Below are 14,771 nucleotides of genomic sequence, written 5' to 3'. Positions count from 1 at the left end.
GAAAAAAGGAATTGAAGGATTTGTTTATTATCGGTTTCATTTTAGTGGTTGGTATCATGAACGGGATGCGTATCGGCTGAGGGTATATTTAAAACAAACAAAAAACAAAATAGATTTGTAACTTCAAAATACGGTTTGTGCCATTAGCCTACTCTGTATTTCAACAACTACTTACCTTACAGTGCAACGTTCTCTTTTATCCTTCCTGTGCGAATTCCCACCAAGCAGGTCTTCAAATCCATGTTGTGTGTCTGTGTGGTATGTCTGACTGTGTAGTTGTTGTTAGTGGATATAGAATGGTAGAGGGTTGTGTTGTGTTGTGTTGTGCTGTGTCGGCTTGCTTCCGCTTGATGATGACGATAACGATGATGATGAGTGATCTAACCTGCCACTTTGCCTCTCGCTGGTCAGTCCCCATCCGCCAATTACGCGCTGACGACCCCAGGCCTGCCCCCTGGCTGGGAGGAGCGGAAGGACGCCAAGGGCCGCACCTACTACGTCAACCACAACAGCCGCACCACCACCTGGACGCGCCCCATCGTGCAGGTTTGTTTGTGCACCCCATGCAACCTAGCCTGGCTCTCGCCCAGACTACTCTGTGTAGCTCCGCACTGCTCCAGCTCTTGCAAAGCACTAGCCAGGCCGTGCCCTCCAAGTGACGTAACACCTTCAGCGTTGCTACTAGTCAGGTCAAGAGCAAGGCAAGTGCTTTCTGAGCTCCCGAAAAATCGGAAACTCCTCCCACTTTGTCAGGAAGCAAACAACCATTAGCAAACCAAGGGAGGCTTGTCAACCATGCCGTGTGGGAAATGTTAATTGTTATGCTCTTCGTCAGACCAATTCTCGAAGAGATTTGAAAGTTGATGATAATCAGGCTAGCAAAGCGCGGCTCTGGATTTCCGAGAATTTCTTTTGTCCTGAAACTTGCCGAAACAATGGCAGTCACTTCGAGGAGTCACATGACAGATTGCAGACTGTTCTGATTCTTTAAAGATAAGCAGAGAACGGTTCTAAAGGAATTTGCTGGTGGCATGGACGTACAAAGCGCAGATAGAGCCATGCCATCTGTAAACGAATCCAACGCGCGTTCTCCCAGACCTAGTATAAGTGAAGCTCGCAAAGCTGTGCGGAACTCCCACATGTCGGGCGGGAGCCAGGCTACATGCAGCCCGCCAAACCAACCAATCAGCTCCGCAGGTGCATCAGAGCTGAGGCTGAAGGAGTATTGATGTGTTTGGGGGTGTCTGAATGTTTTGCTCGTTTCCCCTTCCTCTTTGCTTACTCTTTCTTCCACCTCTAAACTGTGCGTGTAAGAATGTGTATGCCTGTGAAAAGTGAAAGCCCATTGGGAAACTCCAACTCCCATTGTCATTGTGACACAGCACTCCACAGCACACAAGTGAACACTGCACACTGCACACAACGAAATTGCATTTATACCTCACCCGTGCAAGGGGGCAGCCCTCAGTGGCGCCCCATGGGGAGCAGTGCGGTGGGACGGTACCATGCTCAGGGTACCTCAGTCATGGAGGAGGATGGGGGAGAGCACTGGTTGATTACTCCCCCCACCAACCTGGCGGGTCGGGAGTCGAACCGGCAACCTCTGGGATGCAAGTCTGACGCCCTAACCTACTGTAATCTACTGTTACATGTTACATGCCAGTGTCCACTGAAGCATGGGAAATACCCCTTTGCCATCACAAGCCAAATGCACGTCATCTCTCGTGTTATTATTAAAGGTGCACCGTGTAATATTTTTTGTAGTTTATTTCCAGAATTCATGCTGCCTATTCACAAATGTTAGCTTTTTCATGAATACTTACCACCACTCCTCCATATTCTAAGTAGTCATTATGACTGGGAAAATTGCACTTTTCATACGTGGAAAGGGCGATCTTCTCCATGGTCTGCCATTTTGAATTTCCAGAAATAGACATTTTTAGCCGCAAAAATTTATTGTACTTGGGCCATACTTGAAGATAGTAGTTTATTACTTATTTTTACTTTCTTATTACTTATTAGTAAACTGTCATGAAAAGATCAAATCTGGCAATAAACAGCCGACAGTTTCAATGAGCAGCATAGTTTCAGTACCTTTTTTTAAACTATTCCTGCACAGTGTACCTTGAAGTCAGAAACTTGTATCTTTTTTTACTATTTTGAAATGTAAATTTTATTCAAACTCTAATCAGATAGTAATGAAATGCCACGGTAGATGATGGCAGGGTTCGTGATGGCACTGGGGGCTTACCTTTTTTGGTCAACCCCTTTCTTGTTTCCTTGATAATGTAACTTTTCTCCAAAAATCTCTTTCAGGAGATAATTTCCTTTAGTCATTCTATCTGCACGACTATTCCCAGACGTGCCTGCCTGGCCTGAGTGCCTGCGTGCCTGCGTGCGTGCGTGCATCCTCAGTGACCCCGTTTCCCCTCTTCTGTCCTCATTTCATTCAACACATTGCCTTAAGTACTGTCTGGCCGTATCGGGAAAGGCCAGATAGATGAGTTTGCAGGGAGCGTCTGGCTTCTCTATCTGCCGTATTGATGTGATGGGGAGGAGTGTCTCATCCCATTCAAAGATGGCAGCCGTCTCCAGCGGTGGCTTAGATTTTACCTGGCAGACGTGGTCAGGTCAGAGAAGTCAGTCCAACAGGCTCCTCCAGGGCTCTCTGAGGATAACTGCTCTTGAAAGAGACCCATGTGTCTAATATCTGGACACAGAGGATACTAATAGTGAATATAATAGTAGGGGATGACCGCTGTTTTTTGGGGGGGCTTTTTGGCCCATTGATTTCAGCCCCTGCCAATGATCTGATATGGATTTGTCAGAAAGGCATTTCCTCCCTCTCCCCATATGACCTGTGTCATCCTTCTTCCTGCCTGCTCTCTGGCCCCTGCATCTCAGTATCGCCCCCTACAGTTCCTGGAGTTTCGGTGTTTGCAGCATGCCTTGCTGTGCCAGTGAGTGTGCCGTGCATTATTAGGCCACCAGACTGCTCTCTCTGTGTAATAATAATAATCCGCTTCCTCTCGCCCCTTTCCCCCGTAACGACAGGCCACAGAAGATGGCGCCAGCACATCGTCTGGAGCGGCAGGGCCCAGTGGGGGGGCCACTGGGGGTGCGGTGACCCCGTCCCCTGGCGGGGCGAGCGGCGGGGGTCGCCTGAGCGAACCCCAGATGAGGAGACCCCGAAGCCTCAGCTCCCCCACCGTCACCCTCTCTACACCACTGGAGGTGAGAGTTCAAGCCTGTGTGGCCCTCATCATCATCATCATCATCACCTTCGTCATCTCACCTTCTCCTCAATCCCCTCTTCTTATGATCTTCATCCGTCTGTCTGTACCTTTCTTTCCTCCCCCGTTTCCTTTAGTGCACCTCCGTATTGTCTCCTCGTCCTCATCCTTACTCCCTTCATGATCTGTTCATCCATCCATCTACCTTTCTCCATTTTTGTCTGTTTCCTTCAGTGCTCCCAGTCTTTCATCCTCTCATCTAACTAGTCTTCTCATCCCTTCTCTTTTCCCCATTCTAATCCTTCTCCATTGTCCTATAATGTTTTTTTCAGTGCCTGTCACTTTTCACTTCTAACCTACATTACAATCTTCTCTTCCCATTCTCCATTCCCACTCCCTTTTCATCCTGTTCACATCAGGTGCTCTACTATACTGCTGTAATGTTCCTGTTCCTCTTATTCCCTGTCTGAACTGTGTTTTCATCGTTGTTTGTTATCTCTGTGTATACTCTATTTGTGACATTTTTGTGCCATTTGAAGTCATGCTTCATTTCTCTAAGAATAAGTTTGTATTTTTGGAGTTGTTATTTTTAGTACGCAAAGATACCCTTTTTTTTGTACTTTGGTCTGTGTGCACCTTGAGTGGAGGCTTCAAGTTCCATTGTACGGTGTACAAAGGCAATACAAGTATTCTATTCTATTCTATTCTATTCTATTCTATTCTATAATTCTAATTTGGAATATTCTTTTTTATCCTGGAAGATCACATTATATTTATTTATACACCTCATCATGTCATTTGTGGCCATGGGATAGAATCACACCTTGCCTTTGCGTGGTTGTGTGTAAATGGTCCATCTCTAATTACCCCCACTGATTGTACTGTTTTGTGTCTGTCATCAGAAACTCGTCGGGCATGCATTAATACCCGTTGTACTGTCAGCAGCGTTGTTGTAACTGTGCTAAATGCTGTCCTTGTTTCCTGTAGCTTGACATAACTGTTTTAGTGTACTACTGCACTGTCTCAGTTGCACATTTGAACAACTGCACATCATCAGTGATATCGCGTAACCAAATGGTGTAGAAGTTTGTAGAGCATGGTACATTATGACTGGATTTGTATCATGGAGGAAATCTTGTTTGCTGATGCTCTGGTAGCAGGGAGAGCTTGCTTCATAAGAGGATGATGTGCTTAGACTGCTAAGACCTCCTTTGTGAAGCCTGTGGTCACCAGCCTGTGGTCAGGTTAGGGTTAACACCCACACTAGTTGGGCAGAATTCTGCAGGACGTAAAAATCATTCAGCATCGACTTTGTACAGAACTTTGGCCAGTGTACACTGTTTTTAAACGTGCTTTATAAATTACATTTACTTACTTACTGTATATTGGTGTCATGCTTTGGTGTTTACCAACAATTTTGTGGTGCAGCACATATGGACACCAGAAATTAACACTGTAAATATAAATAAACACATACTTAGCGTTATAAAAAAATACCTAACTAGCAGTGTGAGGGATGCTTGAGCTGTGTAATGTTTCGCTTAATCGAAGTGGACGAATGGAGCTGAGCTGTTTCTCCGGTCTGCTGCATTCATTTCCAACCCTCTTCGTATTGACTGTTATCCTCATCAAGCGATGCTCGGTAAACGTTGGCTGGATAAGCTGTGTCGGGGCTCTTCCAAGGTCATGAGAAGGGCATGACCCGCTGCAGCGATGTTGAAATCTTGCATCACAGCAATGAAGTCAGTTTAGCAGCTGTCGTGGATATCAAGTTAGATGCACTCATCACGTGTGGTGTGTGTGGGCTTGGGTTTGTGTTCTTGTGTTTGTGGGTTTGTGCGTGTGTGTGTGTGTGCTCGTGCATGGATGTGCGTGTGCGTGTGCGTGTGCGTGTGTGTGTGTTTGCCAACAAATTTGCTTGCTTGCACAAGCAAATTTGTCTAGTGGCAGTCATTAGTTTAAGGTATCCAAAGCTTGCCCCGGGGCCCTCTGAAGAAACCGATCCTCTAGTCCACCCTAAGCCGGGGTCACATAGCTCACAAAAAGTGCACCTCAACCTCACTACCTCACAGTTGTAGAACTGGTCTTTAGGAAGTGGTGACTGGAACTGGTTCTTTCTTTTATTTTACTCATCCTACTTACCTCTTTTGCATGTTTTTGTTTTCTGTCTGTGTGTTTTGAACCACACTAGACTTTATTGTTTTTTCCTTGTCCTTTGGATAAATTGATCTGTTTTAAGTAATGCCTTTCCTTTATTTTTTCATTAGTAAGATATTGTATTTTGCCGGGCACAACTGACATTAAATTTGTCAAGAACCAGTGTGCAGTGAAACTTAATATAAGTGCAATCTAAGTTCAACCTGAGATCTTAAAATAGTCCAGTTCTCTGTCAGGGGTGTAAGAGATCAAAAGTCAATAAGGTCTCTCTTATTTATTTTTTCAGAGACAGATAAGCTGTAAGAAATAATACTTTCTTCCGTAAAACAAGTCTGCCGGCAGGCAAGCAGTGAGGGTCAATGTGCCAAGGAAAGGATCAGACGTCAATAAGGTCTCTTACTTACAGATTAGATCATTTGTAATTGTAATATGGCCCTCTGTGCTGCCTGCTCTCGTAGTTAGTCGGAAAGCCAAGACAGGAAACGAGCAGGCGGTCAGACAAGGCAAAAGGAGCTGGTTTGCCGTCAATGGTAACGAGCATGGGCAGTGTGATTACGGCTCATTGCCATACAACACTGACGCTTATCACAACCATTAGGCCTAATTAACACGATTGGAGAGGTGCCAGAGCAAGGGTGGCACTGGCAGTAACGAGGGTCTTCAAGTCAATTGGACAAGGCGTTTGTGTTACCATGCCTGCGTCTTCACCTCATAGCATGTGTTTTCTGTCAGGGTGGATAATATACAGTTGTTGTTTTTTTTTTTTCTTCATTGTATTATGAACATGAACGTGTGCTGTGTTCTGAAATCTGGAAGATGATATTGCTTATTATTTGGAAAATGATACTGTAAAGGACAAAGAAATGCACTTTTTTATATATCCCTCCTACCACCAGACGGAAGGTTTCCTGCCTGATACCTTGTTGAGCTCACATAAGAAACCTTAAAGACTCAGGAAAGTGAGTGAGTGAGTTAGTTTGACTATTATACAGTTCAGTTTTAGACCGTTTGCCGTCGATTTCTGGCTGAAAATCGCAAAGTAAATCTAGTTGCACGATTATACTATTGCTGCCTGAGACCTTGTGCTCGTTTTATAAACCTTAAAGACACTTCTGGACACCCGATATTAGATCTCGATGACGTAAATGTAGTCGTTGCACTATTTATTTTAAGGTGCAGTGTGTAGGATGGTCGCCAGAGTAGGTATTGCAACTATGCTGCTCATTGAAACTGTGCTATCTACTGCCAAATTGGATCTTTTCATGAATATTTACTAAACAATGAACTAATATTTGCTAGTATGACCAAAGTACAGTAAGTTTTATAGCTAAAACTCAAAAAAGGTGGTCCCCTTTTAATGTATGAAAGGGTGAAATCGTCCCAGTCGTAATGAATACTTAGAATTTGATGGTGGTGGTAAGTATTCATGAAAAAGGTAACATTTGTGAATGGGTAGCATGAATTTTGGAAATAAAGTACTAAGAATATTACACAGTGCACCTTTAAATCGAGGAAGTAAGTCTATGTAGTAGTAGCCACACTATTCTACATTCCAGTTTGCCGTCGATTTCTTGCTGAAATGCTGGGCGGTCCCAAGGGCAAGCTTAAAGGGAAAAGAATAGCCCCTTCCAGCGTCGCTAATCCTCAGGGCAACTCGAGTGATTACACAGCTGCGAGGTGACAGGGACACAAATGATAACTCCGGTGCTGTATTTTTAACTTTTGGAAGAGGCAACAGTGTGTGTGTGGGTGTGGGTGTGGGTGTGTGTCAGTGTGTGTGTGTGTGTGTTGGGGTGTGTGTGTGTGTTGGGGTGTGTGTGTGTGTTGGGGTGTGTGTGTGTGTGTGTTGGGGTGTGTGTGTGTGTGTGTTGGGGTGTGTGTGTGTGTGTTTTCGCTGGTGTGTGTGTTGCCTGTGTGTGTGCCCGCGTGTGTCTGTATGTGTGTGTGTTGGGTTGTGTGTGTCCAGAGAGAGCAGACCTCTAGCCATAGTAATAATTAAAGGATGACTAGGCAGTTAGGGTGTTGGCCAACAGTTCAGAGACGGAGGAGAAGGACATAAAGCTGAAATCCTCTCAGCTAATTAACATTTCCTGGGGATTACAAAAAAGTTTTTTAAAACTTCAGTGCTGACCTTTGCCATTACACAACACTCCTGAATTGCAGCAAGTGATCACAATATTTCAGTCAAACTAGTATGCATGTTGGAAATTAGTTACATTTGATGTCCGTCAGACTTATTTTCCAATATTTTCGCGTTCCCTTCCTTTTTTGTTGTTTTTTTGAATCCATTGTAGAAATTCAGGGGGAAAGAAGTGAAATACCCAAACCCTTATTCAGAAAGTTTCTTCTTCTTCTTCTTGTCTTCCCTTCCCTTTTTTTGTTCGTTTACTTATTCAGATTCAGATTCAAGATTAGTTTATTACATCTTATTATAGGTTTGAAGCCTATAAAGAGTACAAATTGTTGTGTTTTTTGTGTCCTCAAAAAGATGTAAAAAAAAATGATAATAAATGTGTTATTCATTTGTTTACTCCAGGGAGCCAGCAACAACATCCAGCTGCGTCGGGCGGTGAAAGACACTGCATCCAATCCCCAGTCGCCGCAGGGCGGCTCACCCTTCAGCTCGCCCAAGTCCTCGCAAAAGACGCCGCAGAGCTTCCTGCCGCCGGGCTGGGAGATGAGGATAGCCCCCAACGGACGGCCATTCTTCATCGACCACAACAGCCGCAACACCACCTGGGTAAGATTGAACTCTCACAGCGGAGCTTACTCGTATACATGGGTTTTAAATGTTGTTTATAACCTGACTGCGCGAACCTAGCTGCGCACAACTCAACCTCTGATTGTTGGAAACTGCTGTCGGTCAAAAAATTAGCTCACATGGTTGGCTGCCAGTGTCTTGCCCCTCCTCATAACATCATGTTGATAAACACTGAGAACCCATGTATACTCATAGCAGAGTCCCTGTGCACAACCAAGTGTCCAGGTGCTGGTGATGTGCAGTCAAAGTAATCCAAGGAGAAGGGGGATAAATCACTGCACACTGGTCCTCTTTGGTCCTCTTTGCTGGAAGTTTATTAGGTGAACGGCGCCAGAGAGAGTAGAGAGAGAGAGAGATGTTCCATTGGCCCATTGTTTCCGGGTTCTATTATTGCAAGGGGGGGTGGGGTGGGGGTGGTGTAAATCCCCCTTTAGGCAGACCTGAGGACTGTTCTATTCAATGCTAGGAGTATTATGACACGCCCCTTTAGGCAGACCGGAACCTGGTCATGTTAGGTGCCCATAGCAACCTATTACATTGGCATATCTCTATATACTTAAAGAATCTCTGATGGCGCGTTTCGCTGTTGCGTCAGCAGGTTGAAACTACAACGAAATGCATTGTTCACCTATTACACTTCCTGCAAAGAAGACCAGTGTAGTGATTTATCCTCCTTCTCCTTGCAGCTTACTCATATGTATGGCTCTCCTGATTTGTATGTGGGTCAATGACGATTTAGTAGTAGCACACCACATCTAATGCCACTAATGAATGGATTTTTTTTTTTTTAGTGGATTATCTAAAAAGCATATTCGATTCAGTACATTAATTACGGTGTGTAGTTCTCCCGTCTTTTATGTATTCACATGGGCTTAATACTCGCATGACTCTTCCTGTCTCACACATGTAAATATACATGGGCTTACTCTAATGTGAAACTCCTATGTATTCTCTTATGACTCTGTTAGACATGGATCCGACCAGATTGGTGAGGTACCCAATGTAACATTACAAAAAAAATAGAAGAGGCGAGACAAATAGACTCAAATCCCGGACCATGCTCCAATGAGGAGTCCAGTTGGATGTTTTCTTGATGTTGAAAGGATGTTTCCTTGCTTAACTGCCTCGTATGACCTGCCTAGCCAAGCGCACGGCTTAACGCATTCATGACATTGTTATCCATATATTTTCTTTTTCTTTAACATTGTTATCCAACCATCAATGTACACCCATGCTGCTGATAGGATGTAATTGTCTTAAAGAATACCTGGTTTGGCCTGGTCATATCACACTATCAGCCTTTTGAAGGGCGTTGTTGTGAAGCTGTAAAGGTGGGGTTGCAGTATGACATCACCTACATAGACTCCTATGAGCCTGCGGAACCCCCAACGTGATGTCATAATAGTACATTTTCGTAAAATGGTTAACCTGCAACCCCACCTTTAAGTGATGCCATGTACTGTTGAAATGCCCCATTGTCCTAAACCACTAGTCTACTAGTAAGACAAAAACAAAAGACTACAAGAGGGAAATGGATTTTCTCAGTATGTAAGGAAGTGTCATGATCATAAAGTATCTCCTGATCTGAATCTCAGATAACAAGCCAGTTGGAATGCATCATATACATACATATATTTTGCTGTTGCTTTGCTGCTGTCATTCAAACTTGAACAGTTTGTTTTTTAAATGGCTGAAAGCCTGAAAGTAGATGCGTATGTGTATCTTAAAATAGCTTCAGCTTGCTCAATGGAAACACTACCTCACGTGCTGGTCAGGAGAAAACAAACACAACACAGGGAATCATGAATGAACTGATAAACAGGGCAGGACCTGCGTTGTCATCAAAACAACTCGCAACTCTGAATTTCACAAGACCGTGTGAAGATTCTTCCGAGTCGTTGTTTTTCCTATGCGTTATGGAGGTGACTTTGGTTGGGTGTTTTTGAGAGAGAGAGAGAGAGAGAGAGAGAGAGAGAGAGAGAGAGAGAGAGAGAGAGAGAGAGAGAGAGAGAGAGAGAGAGAGAGAGAGAGAGAGAGAGAGAGAGAGAGAGAGAGAGAGAGAGAGAGAGAGAGAGAGAGAGAGAGAGAGAGAGAGAGAGAGAGAGAGAGAGAGAGAGAGAGAGAGAGAGAGAGAGAGAGAGAGAGAGAGAGAGAGAGAGAGAGAGAGAGAGAGAGAGAGAATCTGTGTGTGCGCAACCATATGTAAGGTGCGTGCGTGTGCGCGCACGCTATGTTTGAGTGGAGATGTGTCGGTTGGTGATCTGATGTTCCCACGCTGGTCAGCCCGCATGAGCCACCAGGCAGCTGGCAACAGACGGACCCACCGCTCTGCTGAACAGGCAGGTTCTCTGGAGGAGGGGGGGTGGGGGAGGGGGGGGAGGGGGAGCAAAAGATGGAGCGAACAAGAGGGCGCAAAAGGGAGAGAGAAGGAAAACGGAAAAGTCCCCCAGTGGTGTAGTCTACGTAGAATGCAGGTATACGGAGTATATCCACTTCTAAATTTCAGGGATTTCAGTATACCCACTTAAAATTGATTGATCCATTATTTAGAATGGCATAAATATATACAGCATACCCACTTCAAAAAATGCTCGAATATACAGTATACCCACTTCAAAAAAGTAGACTACACCGCTGAAGTCCCCTCAGTGTCAGCGTGCGTGGCTGTTGGACAGGTGTGTAGGCTCTCTCTGCATACTAACTGCACAGCTCAGCTCAGCTCAGCTCAGCATGGCACAACACAGCACAGCACGGGGGAAATCCCTGCTCTCTGAGGGGCTTTCTGCATAAACAGGTTAAAGATAGACCACAAGCAGACTCGCAGGGATTGGGGAAATATATGCAAAGGATTTCACATGTTGGACGGGTGGTGTTGTTTGTGTACAAAGAGTAGATTGCCAATATCATGGATTCTGGTCAGTGCATGGTCTGGCCAGATTGCATAATTGGCATCAGGATGCGATACTTATATATGGTGTACACCAGTGGTTCCAAACCTTTTTCTTCAGGAACCCGTGTTTTTACCATTGTAAGCTTTGGTGACCCAACTGCGCGAGCGCGTGTCACATGATACCGTCTGTTTCCTGCTAAAACTCATTTTTGTCATTTTATTCCTCAATTCGTCTTCGGTCAAATATAGAATAAATGTTTAATAGCACTAACATTGTGTTGCTTCTATGCATATATTAGTTAAATGCTTTGTCATTTATTCAACATGGGCTATATATGATATTTAAAATGAAACCCCTTAAAGTCAAGAGGGCTTCGCGACCCCCTGTGGATCTTTGGTGACCCACAAGTTGGGTCCTGACCCATAGGTTGGGAACCACTATTCAAGCTACTACCATGGGACTACATCCTTTTACAGTTAATGATATTTTACGTGTTGATATACGTACCTCCAACCACTGCTATTTTTGTCTCTTTGAGGGGGGTGGTGCTGTGTCTTGATAAGGGGTCACCATGCCCCCTCAGTAGTTTCTGTTATGTGAACTATGCTTAAGGCTCAGGTCCCGTGGCTCCTTGCCTAATCCTGGGCAAAGGGCTGCTACTCTATCAGTTCACATGGTCGGAAATCGGGTCCTTTTTTTTGGAATCCACCACATAAATGGCTGATTTTTTTCAAGCTACACCATCATTGTATTTTTCAAATCAGAATCTATTCCAGATTTGAAAGAGACACACTATCCTCACACACACACACACACTGTCTAAAAAGTAAAACCACGTCTCTGGTCATTAGGGATCGCTTGATAGAAGGGATTGTGGCCTCTCATTATTAGAGGCTGCTCTTCAGAATTGAGGACGGGCTGTCTTGGAAATGGAATAAGGGAAATAAAAGGGCAAAACACCTTAGACTTAGAGGCTGTGTGTTGAGTGTTTCCTTGTAATTCCGTACACATTTTTACATTAGCCAGAATGGCTTTCTCATCTGCCTTGTGCAGTAAACTGGAAAGGCACTTAGTATTAGTGATCTTTGTTGACATGTTTCTTCCGTGATTGGGCTTCTTGTGTGGCACCATTACCATGGTGATCATCACTGCGGTTATTGTCTGTATGACTGACCACATTTTTTTCATCGTCTGTGGGGAAATACAAGGAAAACCATTCTTAGCATTATGAGTATTGATTTTGTAATCGACTTTTTTGTTTTAAGTCATCCGTCACGTCCTGTCATTGAGCCATTCTTATGAGGCCTAAAACACCTCTTGGACTCAGTCAGTGCTTGTGCAGGCTTGTCAGTTCTGGAGGATACACACTGCAAATTCAAAAACACCACATACTCACTCACTCACTCACTCACTCACTCACTCACTCACTCACTCACTCACTCACTCACTCACTCACTCACTCACTCACTCACTCACTCACTCACTCACTCACTCACTCACTCACTCACTCACTCACTCACTCCGCGCGTACACACACACACACACACACACACACACACACACACACACACACACACACACACACACACACACACACACACACACACACACACACACACACACACACACACACACACACACACACACAGTGTAGCTTCCACACAAATTCCACACTGCTCCCACGCACAACCATCCCACACTGCGATGACAAGGCCTCAAAATAAAAATCTGGCCGACTTAAGTCTTGCCAGATAAGCTGGCGCTATTTTCTGACCCGCGAGTTGGGTGGTTAGCCAAAACAAAATAGGGGTACAATGCGATACAGGTGTTAAATGGTCACTGATTATCGCCCACTGATGTCAGCTGTGGCGTTTGTGTGTTGTTGACACCCCTGTTGTTAAGAGTGGTCTATGTAGAGTAGAGTAGAGTGGAGTAGAGGTACGTTATTGATGAGGAAACTTAAGTGTCCAGCAGCATTTGCATGTAAAACATATTGCCCCAATCCACATGTCGCACAATTTCAAAGACTGTGTGCCGTGTCAGTTATATAGAAGAATTTGAATCGTCTTGATAACGTTTTCATACAGACATTCACCTTACTGTCAAAAAGGGAAAAGACAAGAGAAGTTCAATGAAAGACAAAAGACCACAGTGCCGTATGAATTCACGGTCAATTTCCAATGACCGCTACACACACACATATATATGTGTGTGCTCAGTTTAAGAGTAGTAGTGTAGGAGGAGTGAGCGAGGTTGATGAAGTGGTTATGTGATCTAGTGGGAGGTGGTGATATCTAATATGGTCAGCTTGTGACCCCTGGTGTTTGGAATGGGTACTGTGTGTTGCTGTTGTCAGATTCTACATGGTTTCTTGTTCCATGAACACAAGAGTGTCTTTGTTTAGCCTGTGTGGGAATGGTTGTGTCCTTGTTTTTTGAGGAAGTATCATTGAGCACCGGACTATGTACTTACCAATGAAAATATGCGGATTTTCTAGGTTATTTGCAAAAAAATTTAGTGGTATTGCTGTCCTCACAATTCACCACACTCTGAACATTTCCCTGTTGTGTAGAACTGAGCACATCTTTTATGGTGAAAGGAGGATGTTGTTAGACAATGAATTGGTATAATTACATCGATAATTGCGTCCATTAGAAAAGCGAGCAACAAAACACGATTACATCTCGTGCATAACCGTATTACATAATCTTATTATGTAATCCTATCATTAGTAATTGTGCATGTTATTGTAAGGTTGTATCGGCATAGGCTGAACATTAGACTCTGTGCAGCCATAATGACACAGAAATGTACCCCTTGTTGTGTAGCAGGCTCTCTGTTAAGCCAGTAAGTAGCGTTTTATACTGGGTTGAAGATGCAGTAGCTAAGTTGGCTACTGTTTCACTAGCATTAAACTCGTTTAGCCAAACCACGCTGAAACCACCATGTGTGTGTACTCTGAACTCCCCCACACGCTGTACTTGTGCCATGTATGTCCTCTTTGTAAGTAATGTTGTGTAATGCTTGAGCTTCAGATCAAGGCAGTGTCACAAAATATCCACAAGCACTGCTTACTGCATTTGACCACAACTGCCCAAGCGTGCTTATAGTTATGGTGTAGAACGCATGAGATCTGTATAGAGATTACTTGTTCCTGTGTACGTGTGTGTGGAGACGTCTTATTCATGTATGAGTGGGTAGTCATGGGTAAGCGGTTATGGTGCCAGACTTGTAGCCCAAAGGTTGACTTTTTTTGGTTTGACTACCGACCCACCTAGTTGGTGGGGTTGAGTAATTAAGCAGTGCTCTCTCCCCTCCTCCTCCATGACTGAGGTACCATAAGAATGGTACCGTCCCGCTGCGCTGTTCCCTTGGGGTACCGATAGGGGCTGAATCCTTGCACGGGTGGGGCATTAATGCAATTTTATTGTGTGCAGTGAGCACTGTGTGCTGTGGAGTGCTGTGTCATAATGACAATGGGAGTTTCTTTCTTTCAGACGTTGGCTTAGACCATCAAGACAAGAGTCATACAAGCACAAACACAAGCAGTATCCACAAGCACTGTTTATTTGACCATCCCCACTGGTTGCTGTTGTGACGCAGAATAATTATTCAGGTTGGGAAATGGCAGACGGCATGTGTGTCTGAACAGGTGACTGTGAAATGCGGAAACTCTGGGAAGAAGGAAGAGCTTTTATGTAGACTGGAACATTTTATGTCATCAAGTTC

At 44.3% G+C, this 14,771-nt stretch overlaps 1 protein-coding gene across 9 annotated transcripts in view; it reads left to right on the top strand.

Moving 5' to 3' along the window:
- The window catches only part of nedd4l (NEDD4 like E3 ubiquitin protein ligase), a 75,092-nt gene that overhangs the window by 38,287 nt on the left and 22,034 nt on the right, over positions 1-14,771 (top strand). For 7 of the 9 annotated variants that reach the window (XM_063210633.1, XM_063210635.1, XM_063210634.1 and 4 more), the window contains 3 exons: positions 412-546; positions 3,055-3,234; positions 7,927-8,130. In XM_063210633.1, coding sequence (XP_063066703.1) covers positions 412-546; positions 3,055-3,234; positions 7,927-8,130 — 519 coding nt within the window. The remainder of the gene's footprint in view (positions 1-411; positions 547-3,054; positions 3,235-7,926; positions 8,131-14,771) is intronic. The other 2 variants (XM_063210631.1, XM_063210632.1) reach the window with 2 other exon arrangements.

The sequence above is a fragment of the Engraulis encrasicolus genome, chromosome 11, assembly GCF_034702125.1.
Source record: "Engraulis encrasicolus isolate BLACKSEA-1 chromosome 11, IST_EnEncr_1.0, whole genome shotgun sequence".
Taxonomy (NCBI): Eukaryota; Metazoa; Chordata; class Actinopteri; order Clupeiformes; family Engraulidae; genus Engraulis; species Engraulis encrasicolus.
This window is presented reverse-complemented; position numbering and strand designations above follow the sequence as displayed.